Below are 12,375 nucleotides of genomic sequence, written 5' to 3' on the forward strand. Positions count from 1 at the left end.
GAAGGAGGAGAGAGGCTTTAAGAACCGAAACAAAGAAACCCAGTTACCACTGAGAAGGGCATCAGAGACCACACAGTTGAGAAAAATTGTCCCATTTAGATGCAGAATCCCAGATTCAGCCATGGTGTCCTATCTCACCTTGGGCCCAGAGCAATGTTCTCTGCTATCTATAGACTGAGGTCTCTGAGACCATGAGACCCAAGTCCACTTTCCTTCTCTAAGTTGTTCTTGTTAGGTATTTTGGTCACAGCCACACAACAGATTAAATAAGCCTACAGATGGGAGATTTTGATTTTGACCAGGTCACTGAAGATTTCTCCACCTGAGGCATACAAAATCAGCACTCTGGGAAGATTCAAATAGTGGTTTTTGTACCCCCAACCCATCTGCATAAAGGTTCTCTGAAGACATTTGCTGTTCTCTGTCAGGTCAGGATCCAAAAGCCACTATAGTAGTGAGTAAGTGGATTAAAATGGAAGTTGCCCTAGATCTACTTCAGCTGAACTAAAAACCAACATCTTGCTACTGCTGAACTATAAAACAGTAGTACTGAGCCATCTTGAAATAAGGAATAGATCATGTCTGGTTGCTTATTCTTATGTATGAATGAGGAAGAATAAAAGAAAAAGAGGGACTCAGACATGATAGTTCTGTGAGACCTGATTATGTAACTGGCGTGGTAAGTGTAAACTTTGAAGACAAAGGCCAAGTTTCTGGAACTTTGTGTTTCTGTCAAATACGAAGAGGAACTGGGGAATAGGTGGATGTAAAATATTTATTTATATATTGTTTCTTTTCTGATTACTCAGAACCCCAAATACAACTAAGTCCTTAGATTTCATGTTAAAAGCCAAGAACACCAAGGGTAATGAAGGAGTTGCCTGAATGTGGCTGTATAATAGCTGATACATAATAACTTGCACTGCTCAGCTCTCTTCCCTTTCTTTCTGCTTAATTATGGGTTCGTACATGCATTTTAAAAGGTAAATTCCTCCGGCAGTCTCTAGACTGATTGGCAGATTTGAAAGCCTTGGCTAAAAAAAAAATATATAGCTTAAAAGCAAACATGAACATTCTGAAAGTGCAGGGTGAATTTTTCTGAATCAGTGGTGGGCACCATCATTGCACCAACAAAACTGCATTTCCTTCATAGTCCACACTTGTTTCCTATTTTGAAGATATGTATCATAATAACCTTTTTTGTCCTGGAACAAGATAATAGCAAGTTTCTTAAGCAGATGTCGAAGTCTCTCTTTGCTTCCTCCTCTTCTTCTCTGTTTCCAAAATACGTAAGCCTTTTAATGTTTCTGAGATAGAATGCCATTTAGTATGAGAGTTGACAATATACAATTGAGTCCTCAATCTATACTGTTCTTAGTATATAAAGTCTGCAGCCTTGGATGTAGAGAGAAGAACCCAAAATGGGATGTCAAAATAGAGGGCTTGTGGAACATCATCTTTCAGTCCAGCCCCTGGAGAGCATGATGTTTGCCACTATTTTCTCTCTCTTCCAGTGGGGGAGTGCTACTCCTGGTGGTATTCCCGATGTGAAAACTTAAGGGTTTAGTGATCTGGCACTTCTTTTCATTGGCATGTTGGCTTGATGTCTTGCCTGTCAGTGGATTCCTTGTCATGAGCCGGTTGTTTTAATAGGAAAAAACACCCAACTTCTTTGAAAGTTATCAATTTACCAGAGTGGTTGTACATGACTGTTATCCCAGTGACTCAGGAGACTGAGGCAGGAGAATTGCAAGTTTGAGCCTCAGCTTTAGTCTCAGCTTCAGTAGTGTGATCCTGACTCAAAATAAAAAGATAAAAAGGACTGGGGAGGTGGCTCAGTGGTAAAGCAACCCTGGCTTCAATCCCTAGTACCAAAAAATAATTTATTTTAAATGAAAGATTCTATTTTATGTATATAACCACAAGTTTATAGAACTGGCTGACATAGAATTTTATATTTAGCATTTTATCTCTCTCTCAAACATTTCTAGTCCTTTCTATAATTTTTGTCACAAACTGCTACTCAACAAGGACATAAGGAAATCAAAGCAGATGGGGAGCCAAGATAGAGCTGAGTGCCCACAGGGCCCATGTCGGACCAGGCCTGTGTCAGACAGGCCATGTCTGACATCTGGACAAGAAGTTCACCTGAGGACCAAGAGAATACTACGGAGGAGAATTCACCCCAAAGAGCTCCAGATAAATCTGGAAGAATGAGGAAAACAGGGTATTTGATGTGAGAGAATCCACTGCTGACACATGTATAGAACATTCTGGAGGTTTAGCAAGGCTTGTATCTTGACTGCACCCGAGACTTCACCTTGTATGGTAGTTGATGATATGACATCATACAAAATTTACTGTATTTTGGATTATTATAATTATTAAATATGAGGGATCTAATTTAAGATGTTAGCAATAGAAACTATGGAATTTTACTTTTTCTCATGGAATCTGAAAATCCTATCCCTTATTTTATTTGTGGAGCTGAGTAAAAAAAAGAATGAAAAATTTTCCTTGGATTTTGGAATCAAGTAAATTGGAAGCAACAGTTTCAAATGAGCAGGAAACTGCAACTTGGTTGAAAAATTTTTTTAAGGAAGGAGAAGTTTGAGGCTCTTAAGATTCTCTAATTCATAAAGAAACACTGAAGCTTTCTAGTTTGGAGGTTTAAGAGTTTACTTTCTTCCCAAAGCAATATCATCTACTTTCATGGGGATAAAATAACTACAAGCACTCAATAGTTCCAAATGGAGTTTAATGCAAAGAACAGATTCAGGTTTTTCCTTTCAAATATGAATTTTTACATCTAAACATGTAACAAATCATAGTTATTTTTTCTTCCTGGAAAGTCCCAGAAACCCAAAGCGATGATAAATAAAGGATGGGCCTGGCTCAGAATTGCTCTCATAAATAGGAAGCAATGACTCAACTCTCAGGGAGACGAGTTACTAAAGATGCTATTGGTCACAGTGATTTATATAGTAAACTGGGTTGCAGATGATCTACCTGCCATGTTCACCACACAGTGTCTGTCGGAATCAATGTCACTTAGCATATGGAATATGTTGTCAGGAAACTAAATTATCATGCATATGATAATTGGAAGAATATCATGCATTTTGTATATGAAGAATTACAAAAGGCAGGTATCTGGTATGGTCAAGTAGTGATGTGAATTTATATCTCTCTCATACACTTGGTCTTTAAATTATTGGACTTTAAAATTTGAAGTTATATTTCCACATTGGTTCCCAGTACTCTTTCAGTACCTCCAAGTAGTATTTGAAATTCATTAGCAGAATAAGGAATAGTATGTAGAAATGCTGGATTCTTCAATATTTGGTCTGCATATGGCTCATACATGAGGAGTCTAGAGACAGCTCAGCTGTCTTTATAGACTCCAGTCATAGGAGTAAGACAGACAACTAGTGGATTGTCCTTTTGAGTAAACTTCTTCAGAAGACAAGTTTAAGTGATAGTCCAGGTGTTCTTCAAATCAGGGCAAAATGTTTCATTTGATCAGGGCAAATGTGAATGGCCCCAAATAGTCAAATTTACATCAATGATGCTTCTTTTTCAGCTCCTTATGTTCTTTGTACTTTGTGTTTGCCTTCTCTTTAGAGACACTTATCTATGGATATGCCTCCTAGGAATCCAATGAGCTTCACTTTGACCCCATAAATACATAATCATTTGTCAATAGTCAATAAAATGTTTTAAATGTGATAACGATACTGCCAATTATCAAATTGTCAGCTTAACTCTAAGTTTTATTTGATTTAGGATATAAACTTTTATTACTCATATAAACTGAGTGTTTAGTAAGTAGTAGACTGATTCATTTAGACTGGGGTCAGTCCTAGGAATTAACATGTTTTCAAAGCTTTCCAGTTGACTTTATTGTGCACCCAATATTGAAATTCACTGAATTAGAGATCTGTGGTTTTGTGGTGGTGATTTTTTCCAAAGACCCTGGCTTTGAGGTGGGAGCAGAAATATTAATGTCCTCTGAATTTGAGAGTGCTTTCTGCCCTTGCTCTTATTTTAGAGTGACTTCTGTTGGTATTCTGCCCAGTTCTAACTTTTTAAGGATATTATGAATAATTTTAACAACACAATAAAGGATTTTTTAAAAATTCCAATGCAAATTAAATTTTACAGATGAAAATGATTATGCCTACAGTTTATCTGCTTCCAAATCAGAATGTATTATTAGTTTTATGAGTCACCTTTATTGTATAATTCTCATTTTGACTTATATTAGTTGGCATAGTTTGGGCTATAGCCACTTTCAGAATATTGTTATATTGTTTTAATGTAAAGAAAAGGAAAATTCAATGCCTCTGTGTCTAGCAGCTCATCTGGAGCATAATGAAAGTATCTGTTTTCAATAGATTATGTGTTTCTAGCTACATTCTAGGTTTTCAGTAGAAATAATCCCATGTATTATAGTTCCTATCATAATGTTGAAAAGACTTACAGAAAAAAAAAATATATATATATATATATAACAGATAAAAATTGTACCAAGCCCTATTTTATAATATCAGAATATCAAAGATACCTATTATATGGTGTGAAGTGAGTGAAAGTAACCTCAAAGCCTAAAATAAGCTTGCAACTAGCTTAGCTGCTTGAAATCCACTGGGGAAAAGGATATAGACACTGAAACATACTAAATCAAGTTCAACATCTGCCTAGTTAAATCACCTTTTTAAACTCCAGGGAAGGCACGAAACATAGCCAACAAAACTTGCCTTTATTTTATAACCCTTGGTCTCACAGATAAGGGAGAGATAATTTGGCCATAGAAGAAAAAAATAAGGAAAAAAATAATAAATGTGTAGTTGAAAATGGCCTGTAGAAAAGTAGCTTCCACATAGTAGACTCCTGATGCACATTGGTTGAATGAACGAATGAAATGCGAGAAATACACTGGCAAATAGTTTGGACTGAAGCAGAGATTTATGTCTGAGAATTATCTGTTGCTGTTATAAATCCAGTATTAAATTACTTATGTGCTTTTTTTAGGATTTTTTTTCACCACTGATATAGTAACTGCCAACCAGGAGAAGGCCAAAGGAACTTACCATGAAAACAGATGAAGGTGTTTTGTCCTGCTTGCTTCATTCCCCATAGTCCATTATAACTCCTGTGTTCTTACAAAGGGTGACCTAAAATGCTCAAAGAAGCCTGACTTTTCAAAGCTCATCTGGATTTTGTTTGAACTTCTAAGAACTCCATCATCATTAGAAAAGTAACCTACTTAGGCTAATTTAAGAAATTTCTCTGTTGTCTTCAACTTGGCGTTGGACTACGCCCTCCCTTCCATCCCAATCCATCTTATTAATGGAATAGGTTGACAGTGTTCTAGTGCTTTTGATTAACTGCTGCTTAGAAATTTTACTTTAGATTCTTCTTTATACCCATCCAAAGATCACCCACTCACTATAAGGTTTTAAAGTGGTTCTGATATTTGATTTTATAAACAGCTTAATCGATGTTTAATTTCCATAACATAAAATTCACCCATTTAAAGGGGACAGACAGTTAATTTCCATCAATTTAGGTGGCCACGCAACCATTGTCACAATCCATTTGGGCCATCCTTAGCCTCAGGCAACCACTGATCTGTTATCTGTAGTTATAATTTTCTGTCCTGTTTTGTAGAGCTGTCATGTGAATGGAATCAGAATATCTCTGATACACTTATTTTTTAACTAAAAAAACTAAGTTCATCTTATTAAGATGGCCAAAGACCAACTAAATTAAGTGGACCTTATATTTCACTATAAATGATGAAGGAGTAATTAGAATTTTCTTATTTGGGTGTGAAGACTAATTTATTGTGGGTTTCATTTACTTTACTGAATTGCAACTTCTTTTCTTTCTGCTAGATATCTTGTTCAGTTTTGAGCTATGCTTTACCTGTTACCTCTTCAAAATATATGGGTTAACATTCTTTCCAACTTCAGGCTTTTCTCTAAAATCTATGTTATTATGACACATTTTTCCAGAACAACAAGTACTTATGTGTGTGTAAAGGCAAAGAAAAGAGAGACTTCCAAAATTTGTGGATAGATGAATGGATGTATGATGAATTTATGACTTCATATATTTAGGCCTCAGGAAGTTTGTTTAAAGCATTAGTTCTCAGGGTGTAGAAAACTAATAAATGGCATATATGTTTGGATTAGAATTTCATTTCTTGTGTGTTTTCATTTCACAGAAGAAATATGAAACATGTTCTAGCAAGGAATAAAGCATTACAGTGGACCAAATCCTACATTTTGCCAGAGTTTCCCTATGATGTCAAATGCATGTTAGCAGAGCAGAAATGTCCAGATCACAGCATGAGGATAAGGATCATTGAGTTTCTCCAGGCCGACATGACTAAGTATCTGGAAGGCTCACTGTAAGTGATAACAGGGAAAACTTGCTGGTTTGGGGGAGGGTCTGCCTTGGAGTAGTGTAGAACTCACTTGCAATGAGGTCTCTTCAGATTTTGAGTGACATACAGCATTTAAGTCTAACATGCCAACAATTGAATGTCTATTTTGTTCTATAGAAAGATTTGAAGAGGAGTCAGTGCAATTTAGACTCCTCTTGAATATGGACTGCTAGAAATAAAAGCTATCTCCCTGTTATGAACAGGTATCCCACCACACAGCAATACAATGATGTGGTCAACGCCCTGCTGCAGGCCCACCCCTTCCTGGACGAGGATGGCTGTGGCTTTGTAAGTAATGACATGGCACCATTAACCTGTTCATCTGAGTCCATCTTAAGATAATAGCCTGTATTGTCCACTTAGATTCTGATATTCTTTCCCCTTTGGTTCTCTCTTTCTGACTGTCCCTACTTCTTTCTTTCTTTTATTCTATTCCTCCTCTCCTCTGTTACCTCCCTGTGATAACTTCTCTGTCTCTGCCTCACCTGTGTTTCTTTGTCTGCCCTTCATCATCTTTCTGTCCTTCTCTTAAAGCAGTCTGGGAGCTCCTATGTGACCCTCTAGGAAGGAGAGGAGATGACATGTGTCATGGCTGTCATCAACCAATTGTCTCTTGCCCTCTGATTAGAGCCAGTGGGGAAGTTGTCTGCGTGGAGGTCTTGCTTGCCTATCTCACCTGCCCTTTCACAACTCGAGTGTCTTGACACCCCAAGATATATGGGCAGCAGTTCTAAACTCTGACTGCACCTCAGGAGACCCAGAGATTTTTGATTTAATGGCTCTGAGGATGTGGCCCTGACATGAGTAATTTTTAAAGTCCCCCAAATTATTCTAATGTATATCCAGGGTTGAGAACAGCTGCTCAGTACAAATCCAACTGTCTGGATCTGCCTATTTCTTGAATTTGAAAGACTGGGATCTATCTTTGTTGTACAACAGTATAAAAATACTTAGTACTAGTGGACTATACACTTAAAAATATTTAGACTATAATAAAAGGTTGAGTGTTTATGATATGCATTAGTGGTATATGATTTAATAAACAATCATAGGGAAATACAGTTCTGCATACATAAAAACCTACTACTATCCCTGTATTTCTATATGACATGTGTATATACAGTGGTAATCATAGCTAAGTAAGATATATGTCTTCCTGTATCTTACCATGTCTGGGTTGTCAGAAAGTACTTTTTTTTGTTGTTGTTGTGCTTTCTTAAAGACATAGGGTAGGGTTTAAGCAATTAGTTTCAAATTGAACAAAAAAGATACATGCCAACATCATTTAAGGCCTTTGCTTGCTTGCTTGAATGTTTACTTTTCTTTCTCTCTCTATCCCCCTTCCTTCCTCTCCTCCCTTCATCTCTTTCTTCCTTCCTTTCATTTCATATTTTCAGAATGTGTTTCATTATAAATTAATAAAATCATAGATTTTCTGGAATGAGAAAAGGCCTTAAACATATTTTAGCAGCCATCTAGAAACTGTAAAATTGTAAAGCCAAGACTAGAATTCAGGAATCCTTGCTTCTAGGATGCCATCTTTTCTAAAATATGCTGCTACCTATAAAACACACTATAAAGTTACCAAAGTTTCTCTAAAATAAAAAAAAATAATGCATCAAAACCTGGGGTCTCAACATTGTAGTCATTGCAATATGGTTGACAAAATCAAATCTCAGCATTCCTTTGACATTCAAGATACAGGAACTATATCTTGAATTAGTATCTATATCAGTGCTACTGTGTATAGAAATACAGTCAGCCCTCCACGTTCAGATTTCACCTCCTGGGATTCAACAAACCTTGAATACTGTGCTTTGTAATTAGGCTTATGATGGTTGTATCTGTACCGAACAGGTGCAAACTTTTTCTCTTGTCATTATTCCCTGAACAATACAATAAAACAATTGTTTACGTGGCATTTATAGTGGAACAGGTATTACAAGTAATGCAGAGATGATTTAAAGTAGTGGAGGATGTGTGTAGGTTATATGCAAATACTTATGTCATTTTATATGAGACTTGATTACCTATAGATTTTGGTGTCTGCCACAGGCTACTGAACTAATCTTCTGTGGATACCAAGAGATGACTATAGTTGAATTTTTAAAATAATTTAAATTTTCTATTTGAATAAATTATACATTTACCTAGTTCAAAATTCAAAAGTTTCAAAAAGATAGAATAGTCCCTACCCCAGTTTTCCAGCCACTTAGCAATCCTATCCAGAAGGAACCAATGTTATTAAAGATTCCTTCCAGAGAATCTTTGCACATATATAAGCAAATCCATATCTCTCCAATTACATTTTGACCTTTACTTTTATGGTTATCAAAGTGAGACATGCACAGAGTAATAAACAGTGCTTACTTTGCTCTGAAGTGCATTTTACTCACATCTGTTCCCAGTGGCATTAACTAAAGATGGTTAACTGAGAAAGAGACAAGGAAAATTGCTTAGCAGGTTGTGGCCAGTATTTTCACACTTAGAAGTATAGAAATACAGAAGTGAATACTGGTATATGGATGGGTGCTTACTCAAATTCTCCCCACAAGTGTTACATTGCAAAGTATAGAAAAATTTTAAGAACGTTTGTGTGGAGGGGGTGGGGAGAAAGCAGGCACTTGATTACTTTTAGGGCTAATTTTATTTTCAACTTTTCATTTTGAAAAATTTCATATCTGCACATAATTAGAATGCTGTGGTGATACCATATACCCTTCAACTAAATCAAGGTTTCTCAGCCTTCACACTATTAATGCTTAGTGCTGGATAATTTTTGTGGTGGGAGTTGTCATCTGGCCCTGTGCATTTTAGCATATTTAATGGCATCCCTGGGCTCAATCCATAGTACTGGGGGAAAAAAATAAGAAAAACTGATCTCGGTTCATTAGCTATTAACATTTTGCCACACTTTCGATTCTTCTCTCATGTTTGTTTTAGATGAGCATTTAAAAGCAAGTTACAGATGTGATTTCTAAATACTTTAGTGTATATCTTAAAAGTATAAGAACAATTCTCTACATAACCACTATGCAATTTGCACCTAAGAAAATTAAAATAATTGTGTAATATCACATGTAATCTGTATTGCTATTTCTCTAATTATTCAAAAATATTTTTTAAAGTAGATTATTTTTTGCTATAAAACCTAATCATGGATTATGCATTGCATATGGCTATTATACTTATTTAATTTTGCCTAGGACGGTCTTTCTAACCATTTTTGTCTTTACTGACATTTACTCTTTGGTCAAATGTAGTCCACTTGTTGTGTCAGATGGTCTACATTCTGTGTTTGTCCAAATGTTTTCTAATGATTATATTTTGGATTTAAAATACTGAACAAAGATCTGCTTTGATGTTGTGGTTTGCTTCATGTGTCACAACAGGCCCATAATTTCAGGACTTCTTTTAAAAAAAAATTTCAGAGTGATTAGGAGAACTGTGTCAATGTAGAACTTTCATGTCCTCTAGTTGGAAAAGTGTAGAGAAAAGGGACGATTATGCTATACCACAAATATTTTCTACTGAGTCTGTCCACCAAAGGTATCTATGCTCAGTAAATATCATTGATTGAATACTCATTAATTGTACTCAATTGGTTCTTTTTCTCTTCTTACCAATTAATAAGGAGAGATGGGAGAAGCTAGGAAAAAGAAGCTGGCAATTCAACAATGTCCTAGCAGTTGATTGCAATAATACCTTCTGCCAGGTTTAGCAGGTGTAGAGGCCCTTCAGAGCTGTAGGAAGTATGAGAAACAAATGTATTTGTTCTAGTTTATATTTCAGGGCTAAGAGAAATATAAGCCATCTATTATTTCTCTGCTATTGTATGTCAGCCACAGCAGAGACCACAGATCTGTGGGAGGTAATAAACATCTCTGATGCACATGTGCCCAGGAACCCAATCTGCACTGAAGCCAGCCCCAACTTCAGCCTGCAGCTCTCCTGGCCAGTCTGTCCCAGGGTTTTATGATCAGCAGTTTATAAATACCTTCAATGAGTAGCTATACACTTGATTCTCTTAAAACCCCAGTACAGGGGCTGGGGGTGTGGCTCAGTGGTAGAGCATTTGCCTAGCACATGTGAGGCACTGGGTTCAATCCTCAGCACTAAATAAATAAATAATAAATATATTGTGTCCATCTACAACTAAAAATATTTTTTAAAAACCCAGTACAGTTGAGGACAGCTCTTATTGTTCTATATTTTAGTCAAAGAACAAAAGCTACAGGGGTTTAATTGTTGAAGGTCATTTGTATTAGAGCTAATACTCAATCCTGGGTCTTCCCAACATAGGTCACAGTGCTTTCTGAAGGGCAGAGAATACTCTTATTGGAACTTGAGCCATAAAACCAGGAATGGCAAGATCCAAAAGCCAAATACAAGTCTAATGTTATCTCAATGACATCCCCATTTGCTCCTAAGGAAATAGTTTTTTCTCTGATTCTATTTCCTTAGCTATAATTAAAGGATTATAATTTGTATTGCAATGTCACAAGACTATTGTTAGGATAAATCAAAGAATAGGTACATCACTTCTTTTACTGTGATATAAAAATAATTTCAAGCTCAAGAATCACAGGCGAATATTTTATTGTTTATATGGAATTATTCTAAGCTCCTAGGATTAACTGGCTTGCTTTGTTATTTTATGCAGTTTTTATGGAAACGAGCCCTCAAAGATCGTTTTAAATATGTCCGAAGACCCATAGAAGATGATGAACAAGTAATAAAAAATAAGTGCAAATTTGGACACCGAAGAGGCCAGACAAGGAAATCTCTTGCTGATATAAGATTTAATGAAATTAAAATTGTCCAGATAAAAGTAAGATTGAATCCTTAAATGTTCTGACAACTTTGACTCATTGGTTGATTAAGGAATAATAAGAAAAAATTAGCATTTAAAATCATTGCAACAAAATTAGATAACTTTTAAAATTTGAGGTGTGGTCAGGAACCTATTAAAAACAATGGTTTGTGTGGTTAAGAATGTAAGTCATATTTCTAAAAGAGAAGTGTCAAAAACAGTTTTTAGCAAGAATACTATTGAAGATCTCATAGTCATTTTGTTACAGCCTTCAAAGAATATGAACTAGCCCTTGAGTTCTGGGACCTGAAATGATTTCCCACCCTATTCTTCCTTAACACACTGCATCTTCTTGACAACCTTACTGCATCAGCAAGTTTTAATACTCAAGCATTGTAGAGGTCAGGTGGTCTTGAGTCTCAGGATCTAGGGAGGCAATGGGTCATATGCGTTGGCACAGAAATTCATGCTGGCCTTCCCCTTCCTGCTGGTCCAGAATCTTCTCTTTTGTTGATACATCCATCATCTTTGAACCAGTTTTTACACTCTGTTCCTTCTTAAAACACCTAAGGAGCTGTAGACTTTCCAGTTTGCCCCTTCTAGTCCTCCAGATGAGCCTAAATCCTAGGATGAATCCTGCTGAGACCCATGTAGGGGTCTTTGCTTCAAAAAGAACAAGGAATTGAATATATCAGGGTTAGATGTTAAGTTGCAATAGAATTTAGTTTGTACCTTCCTGTCTGCTGAGCTAAAAATAGAAATTAGCCTTTTTTCAGATCTAGAGAGACAACATTTTTCCTGGCAAACAAATACAATTGGAAGGATTTACTTTCCCTCCTTTAAAGATGGAGCTGCAAATTGCTGATTCTTTCATGTTGTAGCCTGTTTATGATCTCATGTTCTACAAAGCCAAAAACATTAAAGGATGGAAAATAATCTATACTGAAATATTACAGAAACCATGTATTTTGTACCCTCCCTGGTGATTAAAGCAAATTTATAAGCACCGAGAATAGTGGGAGTGAGAGACTCCCATACTTTGAATTTACCTCACGGAATTGTATTTTCTGGTACTAGGAATGGAACCTAGGGCCTTGGGCATATTAGG

General features: G+C 36.2%; 1 protein-coding gene across 4 annotated transcripts in view; it reads left to right on the forward strand.

Moving 5' to 3' along the window:
- Samd3 (sterile alpha motif domain containing 3) overlaps positions 1-12,375 on the forward strand; it is a 43,541-nt gene that overhangs the window by 9,419 nt on the left and 21,747 nt on the right. For 3 of the 4 annotated variants that reach the window (XM_026381522.2, XM_026381511.2, XM_077802081.1), the window contains exons 4-6: positions 6,233-6,418; positions 6,658-6,742; positions 11,118-11,285. In XM_026381522.2, the coding sequence (XP_026237307.1) occupies positions 6,233-6,418; positions 6,658-6,742; positions 11,118-11,285 (439 nt within the window). The remainder of the gene's footprint in view (positions 1-6,232; positions 6,419-6,657; positions 6,743-11,117; positions 11,286-12,375) is intronic. The other variant, XM_077802082.1, reaches the window with a different exon arrangement.

The sequence above is a fragment of the Urocitellus parryii genome, chromosome 8, assembly GCF_045843805.1.
Source record: "Urocitellus parryii isolate mUroPar1 chromosome 8, mUroPar1.hap1, whole genome shotgun sequence".
NCBI classification, from domain to species: Eukaryota; Metazoa; Chordata; class Mammalia; order Rodentia; family Sciuridae; genus Urocitellus; species Urocitellus parryii.